At 39.7% G+C, this 22,375-nt stretch overlaps 2 protein-coding genes across 2 annotated transcripts; one reads left to right on the top strand and one right to left on the bottom strand.

The window, feature by feature from the left end:
- Positions 1-286: 286 nt before the first annotated feature.
- snrpc (small nuclear ribonucleoprotein polypeptide C) lies at positions 287-3,544 on the bottom strand. The gene is made up of 6 exons (XM_047581849.1): positions 3,471-3,544; positions 2,544-2,586; positions 2,333-2,441; positions 1,975-2,034; positions 1,510-1,614; positions 287-813 (listed from the first exon to the last, which is right to left on the bottom strand). The coding sequence occupies exons 1-6, from the start codon at positions 3,476-3,478 to the stop codon at positions 692-694; spliced, it is 447 nt and encodes a 148-aa protein (XP_047437805.1). The 5' UTR covers positions 3,479-3,544; the 3' UTR covers positions 287-691.
- Positions 3,545-4,958: 1,414 nt separating this feature from the next.
- Positions 4,959-16,066, top strand: ilrun (inflammation and lipid regulator with UBA-like and NBR1-like domains). Its single transcript, XM_047583473.1, has 5 exons — positions 4,959-6,582; positions 8,515-8,669; positions 8,783-8,980; positions 9,556-9,860; positions 13,186-16,066. Exons 1-5 carry the CDS (start codon positions 6,425-6,427, stop codon positions 13,219-13,221), a joined length of 852 nt encoding a protein of 283 aa, XP_047439429.1. The 5' UTR covers positions 4,959-6,424; the 3' UTR covers positions 13,222-16,066.
- Positions 16,067-22,375: the final 6,309 nt, after the last annotated feature.

Raw genomic sequence — 22,375 nt, 5'->3', positions numbered from 1 at the left:
GCACATCAAGGAACTAAAAAGAAACATTAGCATCAATTTTGAGTCGTGCCTCATTGAGATTCGCCTGCACATCCAGGTGTTTTCACTCACACTGCCTCGTTAGAGCTCTTCCCAAGGTGTCTGTGCTCGTATAAACTGGGCTCGATTGAAACCTCCCCTCACTCTGAAGTCTCAAATTATCACGTTAAGACGGTTATCAGCATGTTACATTTAGTGACTTGAGAGGTCAGAATGATTAAATCGTTAAATTCGCTGCTGACGCGAAGCAGAATCTAACAGAAACAGGTTTGAAATCACTGTTTTATTTCTCAAAACAATGCAATGGAATATAAAAGAAAACATTTAAAATCTACTGAAAAACACAAAGCAACAACAAATATTGTCAAATCAAACGTGTTTTTTCCTCCCCGACCTGTGGCCTGAACAGTACGTCAGTGAGAACATGTGAAATTAGAGGATTTGTTCAAAAAAAAAAAAAAGGTTTGTATAAGGGAATCCGAGTTTACTTCAAATGAGGTGAATAGTAATAAATACCAGAAACTAAAGTAATAAACTGATAATTGGAAACTTATGTTGCAGGTGGAAGGGAGGCAGAGTTGGCGTTTAAAAAAAGTCGCATTTAGAAATCCAAGTGTCCTCACTACACAGCGTCTGTTCGTGGCAACAAAGGACGCACAACGTCCGCTCGGCCTTATCTGTCCGGTCGCATCATGCCCGGCCTGACCGGCATCATCATCGGCCGAGGGTGACGCATCATGTGTGGCGGCCCTGGCATCATCTGCATCGGTCCTCCCATGGGCGGCCTCATGCCTCCTACATGTCACAGGGTTGAAACATGCACCTTAGTTGTTGGTACGACAACCGCTTTACATAAAGAGTCACATCTACGCATTTAGTACAAATTATTCAGAATAACCTGTCTAAGAGAGTAATCTTTTATCAGATATCAAGTAAACCATTAGAGCACTGCAATACTGTGTCTGTGCAAACTGGGATTTGTTTGACTTTAGTTTTAATCCCTGTTGTTGCGACTAAGAATTAATTTAATTATCAATTTATCATGCAATCTGTAAAATGTCAGGAAAATAGTGCATCGCCATTCAGAGCTTCATAGAATAAAGAGAGTAAAAACGATATTTCATTTATATTCATACAAACATGCTGCAAATCTTATCAAAATAACATGATAACTCTTATGATAACTAAATATCATTTCAGAAACAGAGGACACAACGATTATTAAGCACAGGAACTGAAGGGGAAACTGCTTTTGTTTTCAATCAGCCTGTTTCATGTGTGAGGAAGAAATGAAGAGAATTATTATTTAAACATCTGTTTGTGTGAACAGGAAGCGGAGTTGCACAAACAGATGAAACCCTGCACGGTCAAAGCCTCCTCTCTAAACAAACTGAACTAATGCAAACTTGTGGTGACTGTTTGGTGACTGGCTTTTTGTCTGAAATCCCCTTTTAAATGTTACTGGAGCTTGAAAAAGAACACGTTTCTTACCAGGTCCACCGGGCATCATCCCATGTGGTGGGGGCCCCATCATAGGCATCATAGGAGGACCTCCCATCGGGGGTGTTGGTAGCATGCCAGGGCGAGGAGGACCACCTGTATTACACAACATCAGATCAGATTCATGTGAGTCTCAGTGGGTGAAATATTTTGAGTTTAATTTGAGCCGACTGAAGAGAAAACTCTGACACAAAATCATGTAAAACTAATTTATGAGTAGGATTATTGTTTCTCAACATCTTTCATTTGTTTTTTTGAATTTGCAAATTCTGATTTGATTTTGGCAACAAATCAACATGTGTCTCTGACGTGCTTAAAGCAGGGCCTTACACATGGCTAAGAAATGCAGCACTATCCATTTGAATTAGCCGTTACGTCCTGCGGGAACGTAAAGGTTTACCAGCGCTCATTTTATAGTTTGTAAATTAAATTACTGCTGAAAGGCGATGGACTCACCAGGGGGAGGGCCACCGGGGAACGGTGTGGGAGGAATCTTTCCCTGCTGAAATGCAGCCGCTGTCGGGAGAAAAGACATCGACAAATATTTCATGTGGAATCACTTTTTGTTTTGAACAAGAACGCAGTCTGTAAAACAAATAATTATTCGACAGTGGACGACACCAAACATTAGCCTTGCTTTTTCATATGTGGATTAGTGGTTTGAAATCTCAGAGGAGGCTCCCAGTGAGCTGGTGTGGTATAAAGTGCAAGTGCAGTTGCAGGTTTAACTTAAGCTGAGAGTCTGAACATTTAAAAAAAGCCAGGAAGCCTTCAAACCAAACCGTGTACTATTTTTAAACTATTATCTGCTTACTTGTTTTATCGATCAGGCTTTGAGCCTGCTCCTCCATCCATTTCTGGTAGTAATCTTTTACATTTTCTTTGTGTTTTCGCCCGCTGCAGTGGGTCTTCCTCACAGACGGCTTAAACAGAAAAGAGGGGGGAAAATGATGCATCTTTATTTGGAGCACGATAAATGGAAATTCTCTGAAGATTTTCAACAATTTGATACAAACAAAACTTACCGAGTCATGCGTCAGATAAGTGTCACAATAATCACAGTAAAACCTGTGAATTGTTAAAACAAAAGAAAGACAATGGTTAACATATACAACACACTGTCAAAACGTAACACTTTCTTGTATATAACCAATACATTTTTGACGTAATATATTACTTGACTTGAGCAACTGCAAAATGTAACTGTAATTCAAAAATAAATAAATTCACAGAAATACATTTTATTTTGGAGTCCTGCAGAAATTAAGTGTAACTTGTGGATGTGTTGCAAAGACAATTTGAGATGTCCAACTTAAAAGGAGATCTGCTGGGTATTATAATTATTTTTAATCAAAATGTCTTTCCAAAGTTACAGTTTTGTTGGGATCCTGCAAACAATGTCTGATCTTCTCCTTTTCTTTGCCGCTTATCTTTTATAGTCCCAGCTATTACAATCAACGTCGGGTTAACCAGAAGGTATATTATTCTCCCTTTTCGTAAAGCTATACTTGTTAGCAATCATAGTAAAAAAGGACGATAGCAGTGTTGTGCTAGAAGAAGACTTGAAATAACTGCTGGTGAGGACCTTGAGATAGAGGTCGAAATTTACAGATCAAACTGGATAAAATGCAGTTCGAGTTTGTTTAATCGGCAACGTTATTGTTGTTATGTTAGCCGGGGTTATCTGACTCCAAATAATCAACATTTTGAATATCACGGTGCCGTTTTGTGTGCTACTATTTGCCGGTTACATCGAGGTTAGCTCCAGCAAATAGACAGAGCCCAAACAAAGCTCACAGGGCTCGCTTTCAAACAACCCGCTACAATACATCCATTTCCGGGTTTTATCTGGCAGCCAGTCGACACTTAACATGAGTAAAGACAATTATTGATTCTGCTGAACACATCGAAGGTGAGATTTTGTAGTAAAATGAAATAATAACTGGACTTACTTAGGCATGATTCTCGGCAAGCTCCGTCGAGAGCGCGGTTCCGGTGTCCCCAATAAGTGTGTCCGACCAGATATTGACCTAACAGCGGTTAGTTCCGCCCTAAGAGCTGAACTGCCTCGTGAGTCTTTTTCAGATTCAGAAGATAAAAATATGAAACCCCTGTTTATAAAACACCTTGACAACGTTTTGACAGTAAAACACAACAATTTTTAAATGACGGGCATGTTGGTTAAACATCTGACTATTGTCTGTTAATCGGAAATCAAGAATCAGTCAAGAGTCATTTCTTGTCATCATGTGAGGACAATGAAATTTTGGACAGTAGCTCCTGGCTTAAGTAGTGCAAATGTAAAATAAATTTAAAAAAAAAAAGAAAAGAAAAAGGAAATAGAGCTGTACAGATATGTACATATAGGTAAGTCAGCAGGGTAAATCAAAGTAAAGCTTTGTTATAGGAGTTAAAGATCTTGTCCACTCTTTGAATAGTTAGAATTGAATAGTTTTTTAACAGTCCAAAACTTAATTTACTTAATCACAAAAAAGTACAAGTAAGTTTTTTTGCATTCACAGTTTCAAGTTTGTATGAATGACAATACCTGAAAACATTTTTTTTATTAAACATGATGCTCATTTAGTCATTAACTATTTCATTAATTCATTATTCAAAGTAGCTTCAGATTTCCTATAAAAGTAGCTGAGACGAGTACAGTATTGTGTGACAGAAATGCAGTAGGGTAGAAGTTTAAGAAGGAAGAGAATGACAATATCTAATAATTAGTCCCACAAAATGTACTTAATACAATCATACTTATCCCCACTGCAAGCATACACACTGTCATTGCCAAATCCAAACTAAAAGATATTTAAAGAAATACACATACTCAGCATGAATAAGATTCATTCAGTACTAATAATAAAACGTGGCTTGTAGTAAGACAGAGAAAGAAGAGTGGTCATCCAGACAAAGAGTCTTTCTTTCCATAAGAGCAGCTTTTTGTATGTTGCTATGTATAATTTACACACTTCATCATTTATGCATGTCAACAAAAAGTCTCCTACCAGTACAATGTCTGCTTTCTTTGAAATAAAGGTTTATTTTGAAAGCCTTTCCAAAGGGAAATTGAAATAGCTTTAGAGAATGTTGTCTTGGGTGTACAGATTCAAACCGTATCTTACATTTCTCAAGAAAACAATAAAGAAGAATAGAAATATTTTATGCCTGCAAATACTAAGATCCAATACAAGTTCAAATGTGCATCTGAGAGCACAACAGTAGTTCATTATAAGAGGTTATAATAATAATTAAACATGAGAATAAAAGTTTATGTAGGCTACATTAAGTGTCTTGTAAAACTATGAATGATCATAAATCATGTTGTTCTCCAAATATTTCTTATGTCTTATTTTAGTTTTTGTATTAAAGCATCTGTGAGTACAGCTTGAAAAGATACAATAAGAAAGTTGAAGCCTTTAAAACTATGCTTAGTAATTTAATATCAGATTTTTTTTATACAAATAACACATTTTCTATGGTAAGTACTCCTCGATGAAAATCACATATTTATACAGTATACAGTATACAGTACAGTGATTTCTGAAACATGTAACAATATGAATCCTGAACTTAAGACTTTGAATCTGTAACACATCATATATCGTTAGAGAAATCACCTATGGGCGCCCATATAAATGCACACATACAATTGCCATTTTAATATTAAAGACAATGTGATACATTAATCCTGCAATGAATACCTTCATAAACATTGTAATTATCATCACTTACCACTGTCTCAGTTTGTAAAGGCAGTTATCTATGTTTTACATGTTGCTTAGACTCATTTAGATATTGTTGTTGAATTTGATTGTGTTAAACATTGATTTAGAATTAACTTTGTATGTTTTGTAATAAATTTAGATTCAAATTTCAAGTTGTGTTTTTGTCCACAACATGTGCATGAAAACATTCCCACTGTGCTACACCTATGCCATACTTCTAGCACGACTACAACTATCATACTACTTTTTACTTCTTCTGACACGATACATTATGACTACAAAATAAATACACAAAAAATGTATGAACAGCAAATATACAAGTGGAATCTGTAAGTGGAAAATGTAGCTGTAGTGATTGTACACTGTTATTGACATATGAAACTGTATAGGACAACTGGACAACTGGACAACCTCCAAAACAATCACACAGATGAATGGTCACCACTCTTACACTGTTTCAACATAATTTTGAAAACTGTGAAAATTAGAAGTTTGCAATTTTTCAATAAAAATAACCACTGTTACTAATTTTTCTACTGTTATAGTAAGAGCAGCAGACACAAAATAACACCCATAAGTAAACGGTGGACTTATTTTTTCCTAATACGTTTAAATTTTATTCATAATTATTTTGGTAAAATGGATCGTTTCCAACGTATAAAACAAAGGGAAAATTTTGGAGTTGTGGTTTTTTATCATAAATGAAAGCTGGGCGTCTATTGTTCAATTGAGCTGTGGTATTTTTGTACAAAAATAATAAGACGTGATTCAGATACAAATTAAATGTGTATAAAAATAATAGTTCTAGTAATTAGATACCAGGTACAGATGATGTTTATTTATAGTATCCAGCATCAGTGTGTGATGGTTAATGGTGGTAATGAAGAGGACCTCGGTTTCATTCATAAACCAATGAAAAGGGGGCTACAAATAGCAACAGATGACGTCGACGTCTCGTAGGTGATTGGCGAGGATGACGCGCGCGCTGTCCCAACGTCAAACGTCGCTCTCCCTCCCGGTCGAGCCATGCGCACTGACGGTTGTTGTTGTTGAGCTGGTTGTTATGGCTGGAGGAGGCCTCGCCATAAACTGAGACAGGACTCCGTCCCCGTCCCCCCTCCCTCCCTCCCTCCCTACCGCAGCACCCCGTCTCCGCTCCGGGACACCCGCCACCGATGGAGGGCACGGACATGGACGTGGACGCGGAGCTCATGCAGAAGTTCAGCTGCATGGGCACCACGGACAAGGACGTCCTCATTTCGGAGTTCCAGAGGCTGCTGGGCTTTCAACTCAACCCGGCCGGCTGCGCCTTCTTCCTGGACATGACCAACTGGTGAGTGCGGGGATCTGAGGGCCTGTAGTGGGGTGAAGGAGGAGGCGAGCACCATGACGCTCACCTAGCTTTATAATTAGCCAGTTAGCATATGTTAAAATGCTAGAATGCTTAAAAAAAAAAAAAAAAAAAAAAAAAAAAAAAATGGAGGCAGACACACACGCTGCTGAGTTGGTGGTGTTCAGAGTAGAGGAGGGGGGGTCGTTTCATCACTCCCACACGGGAAATGGCAGTTAACTCCTCACGATCGATCAGTGGAAAAACGGAAGTGGAAGTTTGTGTTGATCGTTGAGTTATAATAAAGGTGAAATAAATTAAAAAAAAGGCTAAGAGCGAGCTTAGCCCAACACGCTGGTGGTCTAATTTAAGCACAGGGAACCCTCGGCGTAGATGGTCTGCCATGTTACATAATAACACGGAGAGCCAGGCACACCTCACTCCTAAACTCCAGCACGACACTTCACGTTAGTCTGGTGACGTAACCAGTCGTGATACGTCCACGGCCACCAACAAGTGGTGTTTGATCAGTGTAGCTTTGTGTTCGTGATCAACTGGGCCTCAAATCACGGTTTTTTAACTTGATAGCTTTGATCGCGTCGTGTTTAAAGATTAAAAAAAAGAAAAAAAAAAGATAAAGTCTGCTTCCCCTCCCCAAAGAAGAAACAGAATTCACATGGTCTCTGTTTGTAGCATGAGATCAGATGACACGATCATGTGAGAGTTGTTGTGATTTGCCCACTGAAAATAGCTCTGGGAATAAATTAGCAATATTGATTAGTCAGCCAATAACCGGATTTAATTAAAATTACTTATCAAATGAGTCTCATTTATTAAATGATCCTCCAGTCGTTTAACTATCAGTGCTGGAAACATCTTTTACTGACTTTGAGAGAGTCCAGTCTCAGATTATGGCAGTAATGTCTTCATTCATACCTCACACACACCTCACACCTAATTCACACAGTAAATAAAGGATCATTAGACACATCATCAGGTACACAAGTGAAATAAAATGCAGTCTAATATAACAGTCCTGCTATAAATCTTATCCTCATGACTTATAATACTTATTATACTTACTTATGTTCACTTTATGTTGAAACCGCATTATGAAGGTGGCACTACAGTTGTATGATCATTTTATAATTTGTGATGCTGTTAAACTCTATTGAATCAAACACAAAGGTGTTTCTGTTGTTTAGCCTGGCTCACTGATTAAAATGAGGTTGTCAAAGTAATAGAAACATTTGTCAGTACAACACAATGCAAATCAATAGCGCTGCAAACCACAGCCTCAGCCACAGTTGAATCGACAGCTCTCTCAGATGTTTTAAAAGCTTTAGTGCAGGACTGTTATACCTCAGCACGTAATGAACTGTCTAGCGAGCGCATTTCAAAGTGTCTTTTGTTGCAAACTGTAGGTGTAAAATTTGGCTGATGTGGATTTTAACCAAGCTGACGACAGGCGTTATGTGGCAGTATGGGTGTAGGATGTAAAGTGTTTTGAAGCATTAACAGCATGGGGAACAATGGGGAACATGGGGAAAACCAACAGTTCAAAAAGCATGATCACTTATTGGCGTAGCCAGATGAGCAGAGGTGAGATTGCGCACAATTTATATTTATTTATTTTTTACATCTATATCTGTCACACATTATTTTTTGCCCAATTACTAAATAAAAATATATCCCTTATGTGTCTATTGACTTTATAAAATGATAATCTGCCATAATATCCCTTTAAATAATATGTAAAAACAAAGGCAGCTTCAACATAGGCTGCTCAACATGTTTGAGGTTTCTTGTCCACTTCTCACAACTCAGCCAACTAATTTTTTAGTTATTTGTTTTACCAAGATTACTGCGAGTTTTCACAGATACCCTTTAAAGTTAATCTGAAATGCCAATAACAGCTCTTTTGTGTTCTTACAGGAACCTGCAGGCTGCTATTGGTGCATATTATGACTTCGAAAGTCCCAACGTCAACACGCCATCCATGTCCTTTGTTGAAGATGTAACAATTGGGGAAGGAGAGTCTGTTCCTCCAGATACACCGTTCACAAAGACCTGGAGGATACAAAACACAGGTATACGTCACTGTATTTACATCTTTTAAATACCCTTCCCAAAGCTGTATGTGGCAGGCACAATGACACCGTCATGATTTTGTGGCTGACTCCACCCAACTTCTTTGTTGTAGGTGCAGAGTCGTGGCCGCCTGGGGTTTGTCTCAAGTACATTGGCGGAGATCAGTTTGGCCACGTAAATACAGTTATGGTGAAGTCTCTAGATCCCCAGGAAATATCAGATGTGAGCGTGCAGATGCGAAGTCCCACAAATCCCGGCATGTACCAGGGTCAGTGGAGGATGTGTACAGCCACCGGGTTATTCTACGGAGGTAGGAAAACAGCATGATTTTAAATATTTATAATAGGTACACTGATCAGCCACAACATTAAAACGGAAAAGTAAATAACATTGACCATCCTGTGACAATTCTGTGATTTGCTGGGAAACCTTTGGACCTGGCATTCATGTGGATGTTACTTAGACATGTACCACCCAACTACACCAGACCAGACACCCCCACCCCTTAGCAATGACACTCCTTGATGGCAGCAGCTCCCTAACAGGATGAAGCACACAATGATTTAGGTAACAACTCAAAAAAATATGAAAAACAAACAAGGTGTTGACGTGTCCTCTAAATTCACTAGATCCCAGACTGGTCAAGCATCCCCTCAACCTATAGTAACAACATTATGTTATCAGACACCACAGAAGACCCCTGAGAACGTCCATGTCCAGTCTCTGATGTGTCACAGCTGTTTTGGAGACACAAGAGACATTTTCATGATGTATTGATGTGTAGACTGTGTGTACATTCAACTCTTTCTGATCCCGAAGGGAAATTAGCAAATTGATGTCATGCCTCAAATAAAGTCGGCCCACGTTCATTTCATTTCTCCACAGACGTGATCTGGGTGATTCTCAGCGTAGAAGTTGGAGGACTCCTCGGCGTCACCCAGCAGCTGTCGTCCTTCGAGACAGAATTCAACACTCAGCCCCAGCGCAACGTGCAGGGAGACTTCAACCCATTTGCCTCACCACAGAAGAACAAGCACGATCCCACTGACAACAGTTTCAGAGATCCTGGCGGAGCATGGGAACGCACACAAGAGCCAATCCAGCAAGATCAGAATGGACTGTCTCATAATGCTGTAAATAGGACGTCAAATGGTCTCCAAACCAATCTTTCCGTGGTGACTTATGGCCAGGTATGTACGCACCTACATTTTCTGTAAACCTTTGCCATGTGAATGTGCAGCATATAGTTTATAGATGAAGTTTACATCAATAGTTTGACATGCCTACATCCAAGGCATACTTGTCAAACTCAAAGCCCGGGGATTGTGTCTGGGCTGCAAGATAATATTTTAGATCTATCAGTATTGGTCTGCGCTATGTGTGACTTCCTAATAGCTTTGGATATGTGGCCTCTGGTGTGGGGTTACTTGTAGTCTTCTTTATCATTTAAGGAATGAGTTTTGGTTGATAAACCCTTGTTAGAAGTTAATCAAAACTTAAATCTTCAGATTTCTATGAACTTGTCAGGGTGGTTGTGCTTTGTCAGTCCACGTGTTCTGGGTCAGGACATGTGATCAACATATATCAGAACCTAAAGTGTTGGTGGTAGAACTTTAGACACCATTAAGTTTAAAGATGAGTTTACCTTCTCAACAGTTTAAACCTTACACATTGTGAAAAGTCAGTTTCTTCGATTGGGACATTTTTACTAGAGATGCGGTACCAGGAGATCACTATCGAGGCCAATCCAGACTGAGCTGCCAGTCAGACAGCAATTTGTAAATCGTTGTAGGGGATCGTCATTGAGTGCTACCAACTTAATTCGTCACCTACAAAAAAGCTGCATCGAAACAACAAGAAACGCCAAATACTGTGTTTAAAAGAAGAGAAACTTTTCTTTGAGACAGCGTCATGGAGTCAGAGCTTGTTGTGTTGGATGACCAGCCCATTTTTGAACTAGAGAACACAAGTTTTCTTCTGGCTGCTTCTGGAGCCAATGGGAACTACCCCCTTAACACTACATGTCAACCACAACTCTACCAGACCAGGGTTAAGCCCTATTTATTGTATTTAATACAGTCACGCAGCGCCCATGTGACAGGAGCATACAAGTAAGATAAGAACAGTCTTTATGAATCTCCAGGGGAACAGATTTTGTTTATTTAACTGATCGGATCAGGACTCCGATCAGCTGATACTCTTAATATTAAAGGATCAGGGTCGCACCAGGGAGTAAAAAAAACCTTTGTCGGCACAACATTTGTAGAAGCCACAGTGGTGACTCTTCTTAAAGCTTTAAGCCAGATTTGTAGCTCCATACCCTGTGCCACAGCCAGATGTGCTCCTCCTCAGAAATAAACACCGCATGTTGTGGAATGCAAACCAAAAAACCAATACATCATTCACTCTGACATCTTCTCTCTGTTGTGTTGCTGTGATTTTAGTAAAAGTAACAGTGGTTCAACATTTATTAGCTCCAACTCAAATATGAGCCACTCAGTACCAGTTGTCATTGTTTGAAGTACACAAATAAACTCTGGCGGACTGAGTAGCACACCGACGGGCTGCCTCGGTTTTTTGTGGTGAAACTACACAATCTTGACAACACTCCAGCAGCACAAGTATGCAACAATCTGCCACAACATTAAAACAACCGACAGAAGACGTGAATAACATTGACCATCTTGTGACAATACAGTGTTCTGCACGGAAACTTTTGGACCAGGCATTCAAAAGCAGTTCAGGAACAACTCAGAAAACATGAACAACAGCACAAGGCGTCGACCAGGCCTCCAAATTCACTAGATCCCAAACTGGTCTGTAGTATCGGTGGGAGAGGTCCCTCCCCTCAGTCCATAGGACCTCAAGTCCCCCACTTACAACATCCCCTCATGTCCATTCTCTGATGAGTCAAACCTGTTTTGGAAGCACAAGGGAGACCTGCACAGTATTAAGAAGATGGTCATAATGTTACACCCGATTGATGTAAGTGCTTACGTTGGAGTAGTCCTGTCCTGCAGAGGTTCTGTGTTTCTAAGCAAACTATAAGTATTCGACCTCAAACTGTGAAGTTAGTCCCAGCATCAAACATTCCTTGGGTTCATGAAAATCTGAGGTCTTTTTCCTTTTTTGAGCATGAATTTGGACAGAAACGTTAACGACCTAAAAGAAATAGCCATTTATAGCTTGTTCCATTCATTTGCGACGGCGGATTTAATTACAGTTGATCCATTTGATTAGAGTTTTTCTTATGTCCAACTGGAGATTCAACATGTCTGTTCAAGGCACTGTACAGTTAGTTTTTAAGTGTTTTTTTTTTTGTTTGTTTGTTTTGTTTTGTTTTGTTTTTGCACAAGGGTTAAATGATTAGGATTTTATCTTTGGGGATATCCACATCAACTTTGTTGGCAGTCTGGTCTGATGCTGACATTGTGTTCCGGACAGTGAGACTGAAGGAAGCAAACTTAAAACAGGAAAAAAAAAACTTTTATAGTAGAAACAGTCTGTGCACTATTATACTATAGTATTTTTTTGATTTCCCTTTAATACAAATAGAAAATTAGTTGCCTCGGTCAATATTTAGACATGGAAGTGACCATTCCTCGGCCATTGTTTTCATTCATATTCATATTCATATTTAGACAGTTTCAGCACTCATGGCCATCAGAAAACAAAATAAAAAATCTAATAATTACATTGTAGACGCAAAAGCTTGAGAACAAATCGAATTGCGCATTTCAATTCCAACTGCACTTTGTGATTAAAGTAAAAAATGACAGCGTACTAAAGTGGTTGATACGTATTGGAGGCCTTTGAGCTGCAAGTTGAGCCATAATTATGCAGAACTCAGTTTAAAATAGGCAAAATGTTCTTGCTGTGCAGATGATGATAGATCATTTTGAGAGAGGAAACTATAAGGCCTTTCCTTTGGCACAACATTTCAGCCAAAATATTTTGCTACAGTTGAGGTAAGTAAACAAGAAAAGCAGCCGCCTCCCCCCATTCCTCATTCATTTATCAGTTTTGTTTTCAAGCGAACTGTATCACTAGTGTAGCTGTACGTCTTTTAATGAATCTGATCAGAGACGTGTAAACGTGTTGTGTCCACCACGTGAGTATTGCTAAGTCATTGTTTACGTGTTTAAAAGCTTATTTGCCGGTGTAGCGGCTCAATTATGCGACTGAATGGCCTGTCGCTGCTACATGTAAGCACCATGAAGTGGTACCTCCTCATTCCTGTCATAGCTGAGTCTCCACCCTCAGGTTAACCTCACAAGTTGCATTTGGTGGTAAAACTGGACTGTTGAGAACCATTTAACTTTGTTGGCCAGCCTGTAAATGGGCCTCAGATTCACAAGGAAATCAAGTACTTCAGGTTTCCTCACTGCCCCGAAACTGAGGGTAACATCAGACGGCGGTGCGCCTCTTCAGCACGTACCTGTTCGCAATCTTTGTGTTGTAACAAAACAAACCTTCAGCTGCAAACTAACACAGTGTGACTTGTTCTTTTTGCAGGGTATTCATGGACCCTATCCATTTGGACAGAGCTAGAATGACAAAGACCCCCTCAGTGGTGGATGATGAGCTTAACATCCTGGGATTCCTTAAACCCAGAGGAGTCGGAGGGGGAGGAACAGTTGTTTTATATTGACTCGTGACAACCCCTCTCCCTCGAAAAAAAACAAAACAAAAACAAAAGACAAAAAAACCCTTTCCACGGAAACACAAACGACAGAGAGGTGTTGGATTACATCCGCCTCGGTGAAAACAACCCACCTGACATCAACACCCGGATTCGCATGTGTGAATGCTTTGTCTCAGAGTGCTATAAACCCTCATAAAGTAGATACACACGACTCTCCTTTTGTTTCCACTGTAGCACACGCCTGATTAAAGGGAAGGCCATCCTCAACAGTTTGGTGTTCCACGGGCAAATTGATTAGTGGTTCCTCTCTTTTGGGTTCCTACCCAGGTCTGGATATATTTTGAAAATCGGAGAATAGTGCAAAAAAACGAACAGCTGATCATTTCCGAGGCCTTAAATGTTGTCTTATAGCGGACAGAGCGAGTCTTCGCCGCGCCAAACCACTTTTACTCCGCGGTGTGCGGACGGGTTCCAAACTCTCTTTAAATGAAAGCCTTACTGTCTCACACCCAAACCTGGTGAAATAATAGATTTATAATCGAATTGGACAACAAATATGAGCTGCGTTGCCAGAATATTCTTCACAGATAGATTTCAGGTCAGTGGCTACTTTAAATGTGCTCGCTTGTGATTGCAATTGGGATATCCACTTAAATGTGACGTGACCATGACGTTAAAATCTGGAATTACTTCAAACTTGCAGATTGTTTCCTTATTCCGAGTCTCAATCCCTGTCCTGCTGTAACGGGGAATAATCGATGTCTTATTAGTTACCACTAATACCTTACATTCATAACTCTATAAATCTTTGAAACAAGGGTTCAAACTTTGAGACTCAAACTGCGCAGTTTTGGACACATTGAGCTCAGTGTCTCTCGTTACACTTTCACTATTATCGGGGCTGTTTGCCCCTTTCGAGATGAAGATCTGTCAGTAACCTAAAATCTACACTAAGGACCATATGTGTGTCTAGGGTAGGCCTACTGATAATACCCCGGGCTTCTCAGACACATTTAACACCCAAGACATTCAAAGGTGCTTAGAAAAAATATTGGCAATTCTTGTGTAGGAACCCTGTTTTTTTTTTTTTTAATCCCCAAAGATACAATCCAGAGCCAAGACACTAATCCATGCCGTCATCCAGATATACAGTCTGCAGGTGCCCGATTCAGACTGCATTGGACTAGGTGTGTGGTTTTTTTTTTTTTTTTTCTGTTTTTTTTTTTTTTTTAGGGTGTGCTTTACGTAGATGCTGAAGTGCAAAAGGATCTGAGTGAGTTTGAGCAAGTGAGTGAGGAGGGGTTTAAAAAAGCCATCTAAATCTATTTTGCCTGGTGAGCGATTGTAGTTTCTGAGTCCATGTCTACAGTATGTGTACTAAATATATATGTGTGTGTGCGTGCGTGCCTGTTATGTGTGCATGTAACGGTTTCTCTTTGGATTTAACTGACGTGAAATGGTGTATACTACTTGGGCAAAGGATGACGTGACGGGTACAGTGCACATCAATATTGACGGAGCTTTAATGGGCTTGTACCTCAGAAGTATTTTTGAGTGTTTCTGCACTGTTCTGATTTAATAATTACCCTGATGTTATTTATTTGCTGTCTTTTTTGTGCACTGCAGATTACAAAAAAAATAAATATATATATATATATAAAAAAAATGTCCCGCATACAGCCAGCAGGTGGTGCTAAACATCAGATGACCAACTTTACACGAGAGTACATGAAAATGCAAAAAGAGAAATTTGAGCTATACTTTAAGCCTGACACATCGAACATGAAATGAAAACGTTTTGCATCAGTGTTAATATCACTGGTGCCGTGTTACTGCTATTTGCACTAAGCTGTCCACCACCTCTGTTGAGGAAGAGTTTTTTTTTGTTTGTTTTGTGTTTGGCTCATTGTTAATTGTGACACCAGCGTTTTCCTGAAGTTGAATTTGTTGTTTTTGTTCGACCGCGCCTTCAAGTTTCATTCTCGTGAAACTCATTCTTCTCTTCATGTCTGTTAAACACCAGTTTCGTCGCTGCACCATTGTCTCATATTATTTTGATAACGTGAAAAAGTTTTGTCTGTTGTTACACCTGAACTTTTACTTTACTTTGCTACGTTCATTATGTCCATTATTGACTTTCATGTATGAATGGCTTAAAAATAAAATGAAAAAAACGTTGTTGGTAGAACTCCTTGATAGTGTTACCATTTTTTCTACGGTGTAAGGCGAACGCAATTAACAGTTCTGATCATCTGACTGTTATGTTACTTATCATATTTAAAGTGTGTTGCCTTTATTCTAAAAGTTGTTCATAAAATTCACCAGCAAACTGTGTTGCAGCTCTTCTCTATTTGTATTCAGTCACCTGAGAGTCCTCCTCCCAAACAGTATACACTGTTCTGCATTGCTTCTTACAGTCACGTCAGGATTTTATTTCACTTTTGTCTTTTTTTTTTTTTTTTTTTTTTTTTTTACTTATTCTTTGTGCGTATGCTTCATTCTTGTGGGCTTGTATGCGTGAGAGAGACAGATGGTGCGTAAGTCTGAATATTGCTGGATTCATCCTCTAGTTTTAGCGTGTGACTATGTGTATGGACTTCAGATGGGTGGCGTGGTGAGTGGATGAGATGAAAGTTTACAAAGTCCTAAGACAGCACATTTATCTGAAGAGAAATTGTCAAAATAAAGCTTTTTTTTCCTCCTGTATCTATAATTAAACATTTGTATGATTAAATTAACACTGAAACAATGGCCAAGTTGTCTTATTTCTTAGATTACACCAACCCCAGAGAGTACGATGTGGTTGGAAAACTGCAGTATCAGCAAGAGCTGCAACACATTAGACCTGCAGGTGTGAAATACTATTTACGTCGGACAGCAAAGAGCAAGAAGCTAGAAGTAGCATCAGCTGTTCTGGTGCTGTAGGTAACTTTTCACCTGCAGTTTTTGGTCTGTAGGTTGCCCATTCCTTCATTTTGGTCCAGTCTGTGACATCTCAACTTTTTCACTTAGTATTTAACTTATTAACTGGTAACTCCTTAACTTTCCATCCAGTGCCCTCTTGATGTCAACATGTCAGCTCGACCTGTACTTTTATTTTTGACCACATACCTGCAAAACAGATGTAAGCTTCCTTGTTTTTGGTCCTTATCAGCCTCAGTGTATGAGAGTGTTATGCTAACACTCAAGTGAACGTGTCAAACATCAGCAACGATATGTCAGCATGCTATCGTGAGCATTCAGTGTTTGTTTTTTAGATGAATATCTTGTCAAGTCTGAGCTCACTTTTGTTTTTAATGTTTCTTAATTCACATCAAATCCCATCTGTCTCAGAATTCAGCTTAAGGACTGGTGATTACTTTAACTCTTCATCCAGTGCCATCCTTGAGCTAACATTTGAGTTTGTCCTGTTCTTCCTTTTATGAAAAATATGAAAAAAGCTTTGCAAGCAGATGTAGACTATTTTTTGTAAACATTAGTAACAATATGTTAGCATGCTGCTGTTAGCATTTCAAAGCAAAGGCCACCTTTGCACCAGCAGTGAACGAGCAACAAGTCATGGTGTTTTTTTTTTTTGCAGTGGAAGTCAGCGATATGTTAACTAGGTTGTAACATAAAAAGTTATAATGAATTGATAAATTAATATAAATGTTAACTATGTGTTGCTCAAGCTCTACAGATGTTGCTGGTGACACTGTTTAAAAACTGTTGAAAGAAATGGCTATGAATAGTTGATGTGTCATCATGTAACTGGAGCATAAACAAAGAGTGAGAAAAAAAAAATGCTTCTCTGAACGTGGGAGGTGGGCTGGATTCATGAGTCAGCATAGTCTTAACGTTTCTGTGTCTAGAGTTCTTGTCATGAATGCCTTATTAGAGCGCCACTGGTTTTGCTAAGAAGATACCGCTCAGATTAATCTATATAACATCATCTAATTGCAGGTCTGTTTCTGTTTCTGATGGGCCCCATGAAAACCTAAAACATAATCGTAAAAAAAAAAGGAAAAACTAGTCTTGACTGGTTTCAGTCGTCAAAAAATGTCCCACCGGGAGAAAATGGCCCCAAAACGTCAATATTCCACAGGAGTTTGGCCCCCACAATGTAATAAAAACAAGAATACACACATATACACAACGACATGGATTCGAGTTGAAAGAGAGACACACAGTGTTCTTTCATTCCAATAAACTTTTTTTGTGAGTGTAACTGCACAAGACATAGAGCATGTGTCACAACCCACAGACAGCGTGCACTGGACATGGACTCGCAAAGTTTGTTAAAGTTTTCCAGAGGTGTGACTTGGCTTTATTTGCAGTGATCGCGATGAGAGTTTGAATAATAGTTTGAGAACTAAGAGTGCTAAAGAAAAAAAATCTTACGACCAGGCCTGGTTTCCTGTGTGTGGACACTCATTCACTTTGAAAGCCTAAACTATTGCTCGTGTTAGTTCATTTTCCTCAGAATTACTCAGCGACACGAAAGCAATTACCAAACACTGCTTACACAGGACGGCAAAGGTTGGCAGCATCGCACAACTGTCACTCGCAGATCAATTTGCAAGTTGGTTTGTGCTCTCACGCCAAAGTCGTGAGGATACGCTTTGCACATGAGCAAGAGAGGGAAAAGAAAATTAATGATCTCCTGATGTAGTCACGCAGATACCTGTACTAATAGTGACTGAACAGGCGCAAGACAAGAAGTGACACTTTGAGTAAAAACCACAAACGGGAATGTTATGGAGGTACCAAGGGCAACATCACGTTATCACCGATGGCGCTGGGAGTCAACATCAAGGAGACATTGACAGATATAGATGTAGAGCAAATAAGTGAGCTTACATTCTTGGCATACATTAAAAGAAATTGAAAAACACGTTACAACAGCATCCGTCACGGTATATAAAATACCTTGAGGAAATCAAAGTATCCTAAGCTTCTCTTTTGAATAACGACATGCGCACAAACCATATCAGATGTCGAGAACATGGCTCAGGAGCTTCCACAGAAGTGGCAGTGATGACTTAAGCACAGGTCCAAATATTCAAATATTCCTCTGTTTGTTTAGTGATGGCACTCTTTAATCTAGGGTTTCCAATGAAAGTTTGCTCTGGCAATGAACACAAGTAAAGCTGCGGACCTGCAAACAGCCCCTCTGACTTTGGTTATTAATTTCTAAGGCTAAGGCTAACTCCATAGCTAATCCGAGTTCAAAATGGTCAGTGAATTTCTGTTGTTTGTAATTAAATTAAAACATGACATCAGTTGATACACAGCTGGGTGCATTTAATGACAAAGGTTTACTGTGTCTGTGTTTTTTTTTTTTTTTGTTTTTTCTGTTTTTAGGAAGACGGTGTGTTTTTTTTCCGGTGGTTGCACACAGTGTCATTTCGCATGCAGTCGGCGACCACTGAGGCGATTATGTGAATGGGGCTTGTACGGACATTGTGTGACAGGGAAAGCGAGAGCAAATATTGACTTTTGCTTCAGCGTTAATTCTGCAAGCTCCCATCATATCTCCCAGCTCTCATTGCACTTGAGTCAATAGGTTTGTTTTGTTTGATAACTGCCCATCATCTCTGTCAAGTCAAACAGGCCTGAAGCTCAAGGTGGCGAGTGACGGAATGAAACGCAGGCGTGACAGACAGACAGACAGACCGCGTTTTACTCTTTTAACGTACTGCACCTCATAGATTACAAAACGGCTTGTCTGCTTTAATGCGGAGAAGCACTGAAGTGCTTTTCAACAAGTTAAATGCGCCGAAAATGGATTCCGGTGGGTTTACAACTCAAACCTAAATAAAATATTTAATGAAGAACTGGTTGCTACAAGACTCTCGGGGAAATGTTTAATTTAAGAATCTCTGTCTCCCTTGCCTCCAGACACACACACACGTACACACACACAACTCAACAAATACATGCGTCTTTACACAGCGGAAGATTTCACTCAATTTTGCTCACAAAATGATCTTTTTAAGATAAAATATTAAGCTCTTCAAACTCTCATTCAGTTATTCAGTAATTCACCGAGACCGGAAGCCGCCGTGTGTTTTCATACGCCATCTGGTTAACAGAGGACCTTCTTCTGTGCAAGTATGAGTGTGATAGGGATTTTATTTGTCTGGGTGGGGACCACTGCCGGCATCATAAATGTCGAGCGACAAGCCAAGCTTTTGGCGACGTGACGGCTCAGGGCATGAAGAACTCACCAGAGAGTAAACAGTGAAAGATCATTTCCTCAAGTAAAAGCAGCAATGCCACAATACAAACAACACCGCTTCACAAGCAACTTTTGCTCACTTGCAAAATGTCTAATAAACTCTTCATTTCCTACAGGTGTTTTAGCAGAACTTGATTTAATGTAAGTGCACATCACACTTGGATTTAGCTGATGTCGCTCATGGTGCCGAACCCCTGTAGAGTTAGAACTAACTCTGTAGCTCAAACTCTCCTTTAAGAGATTGAACAAAGGCATCTGGACATCTAGAAGTTTCACCACTCTTCCAAGTGGCTTTATTTTCAAACTTTTTTAGTTCACACTCCCTGACAGGATGATACATACCAGCTAATGCTAATGAAAAAGGAGACATGGCAGAGACAGAGCCCAAGAGGAAACCTTCAGACGAATGTAACTTGAGGGTGACGGATTGGGATTTTACAACTTCCGTATTGTCTTCCACATCTGTCGCTTCTTGCACACTGCCATGAATCTAACAAACGCTTTGATGTCTGCTCGACTTTTCTATGAAAATGTACGCCTTCGTACACACTTATGAGTTTTCATCATGCTCATTTAGATGCGACGTATTTGGGATTAGACATAGGCGCGGTGCAAAAAAGAAATAATTATTCTCAGCACAACCCATTTACCGTGTAATCCATCTTTGTGGCAAAATACTTTCTTGGCGAGTTTGTCAGTAGACTTATGTGGGTGAAACCTGAAAAATAATTCCAGTGTGCTGGGAGTTGGGTGGCCCAAAAATTGTTGTGAGCATTGTCTGGAGCCACACTCGCTTTGCTGATCCACTCCACTCCAGATGTCCAATGTCCAAATCAGATTTGACAGCTTCTTTTCATCCAGCCAAATAGATGTATTTGTCATTTTCTCTTTGGTCATGTCATGCACCAGTTAATTTTCTGAAGTAAAAAGGTAAAATGTCATTTTTGGCCTTCAGTAGACCTTTGCACTCGTGCTACATCAAAGGCCACATGGGAGAAGATGTGAAACTGGACCATTTTCAAATGTTTATGGCTAAATGTTTTCAAAATTACAAATTTTTTTTTACTTTTTAACTCACAATGACCCCATCATGATTGTGCCAAGCACAAATGGCCAATCCATCAGTCAGTGCGTTTACATGCACGTGAAAAAACAAATTATTGCCTTAATTGGACTATAACAGGAGAACTTAAGTGCATGTAAACACGTTACTCCGATTAAAGTTGGAGTAACGTAACGTAACGAAAATCTGAGTTTTCATCGGATAATGCGTGTGCGCATGCTCCACCACTGCTGCACTGGTCTGTGACTTCGGAATAAAAACGTCTAAGAAACCCAATCACAGAAGAAGAAAAAGAAACGGAGCTGTCTGAGGGATAGCGCGGATCTTACCTGCATCAGAAGTAGCGTGAACATTACGTACAAGATTAAAAAATTCACTATTATCTATCTGGTTGTTGTTTGAAATGTCGGTCTGCCGCACGAACGGCTCTTGTTTATTATATCACGTAATAGGTCACCTGGAAATCGGGCCTTATTAACGTGGTATTAACCTGCTTAAAAGACACGTATCGCCACCTAGTGTGGAGGAGGAGAACAGTTATTTGATTTTCTTGAGCTGCATGTAAACTGGGACAAGGACTGTAGTGAGAAAGTCGAATTTTGAGCATAGCTCGATTAAGCTCTGCATGTAAACGCACTGACTGTGAGGGGATACGATCAGGCTCTCAGCAAGGTCTTCAAACGGCGGGGGGAAACCTGAGTGCAATGAAATCCCTAAAGAAGGATACAGCGTCTGCACAGATTCTGCTTGATAAAATTAGTCGTGTTACATTTTATGTAGCTGTAGAACATGGAGGGTTGTGGGTTCGCATCCATAAATGTAAAGGGCTAACATAATAAAGGAACCCTGGGTGGTAGTATCTGGGGAGTGTTTGTTTGGCTGTTGGAATCAAATATCAACTGTCTTTCTTTGTAAAGACTTACTCTAGCTTTAACCACAAGATGTCTCATCATGTGTGTCATCAGTTGTAAGAAGCAGTTATCAAAAGTACAATCTACTTGCCAGTCAGAGGAGCCTGTCATCTGAGGTGACTGAGGAGCCTTTTCTGGATGAGTCTATTCCTGCGTGTGTGAACATCACACCATAAGCATGACGATTTGCATTTGTCAAGTTGTTTCGCCACACCGCTGTTAGTCAGCCAAATCTCAAAGATCGCGATTGGGTCGCGTTAAACTGAATGAGTGGTGAATGAAATGAAAATTAGTCAAACATAGAAAAAATCAGCGATTTGCTAACTCCCAGACTTCCAGCCAATGACTGATAGACTTCATTGTGTGGTCCTAGCCTGTGGGCATGTAAAGTTCAGACTGATATAGTACGTACTATTTATCTTAAGGTCATTATCACTTATCCTATTGGTGTCATGAATGTGGCTATGACCAATATTTGTGTATGAAAACACACACGACATTATCAGTGTCACTTCAGACATTGAACCAACAGAAAATTATCAACTGACCATTAGTTTATTCTCTTTTGGCAGTTGTTTTGAATTTTTATTTAGGCCTTTTTTTTTACTCTGCTAAATTAGCACAGTTAGTAGCAGCCCATGCTTATGTACCCATTTGATAGACTCTGACTGCTTTCATGGTGTTGTTTGTCGCTGCATTAGGCAGCTGTCCTCAACTAGAATGACGGAAATAGAAGGAAATAGAAAACAAAGTTAGTCACAAGCTGGTGAACACTGTGGAACAGTTGGTAAATACTAAAAAAGAGAGCTAAGATGTGCCTTATTGATGACTGACAATGTGCTAATGTTGCTGCTTGAAGTAGAGCA

This window comes from Mugil cephalus, chromosome 4 (genome assembly GCF_022458985.1).
Source record: "Mugil cephalus isolate CIBA_MC_2020 chromosome 4, CIBA_Mcephalus_1.1, whole genome shotgun sequence".
In the NCBI taxonomy this organism is placed as follows: Eukaryota; Metazoa; Chordata; class Actinopteri; order Mugiliformes; family Mugilidae; genus Mugil; species Mugil cephalus.
The sequence above is the reverse complement of the archived record's forward strand: the minus strand, read 5'-3'. Positions and strand labels throughout refer to the sequence as shown.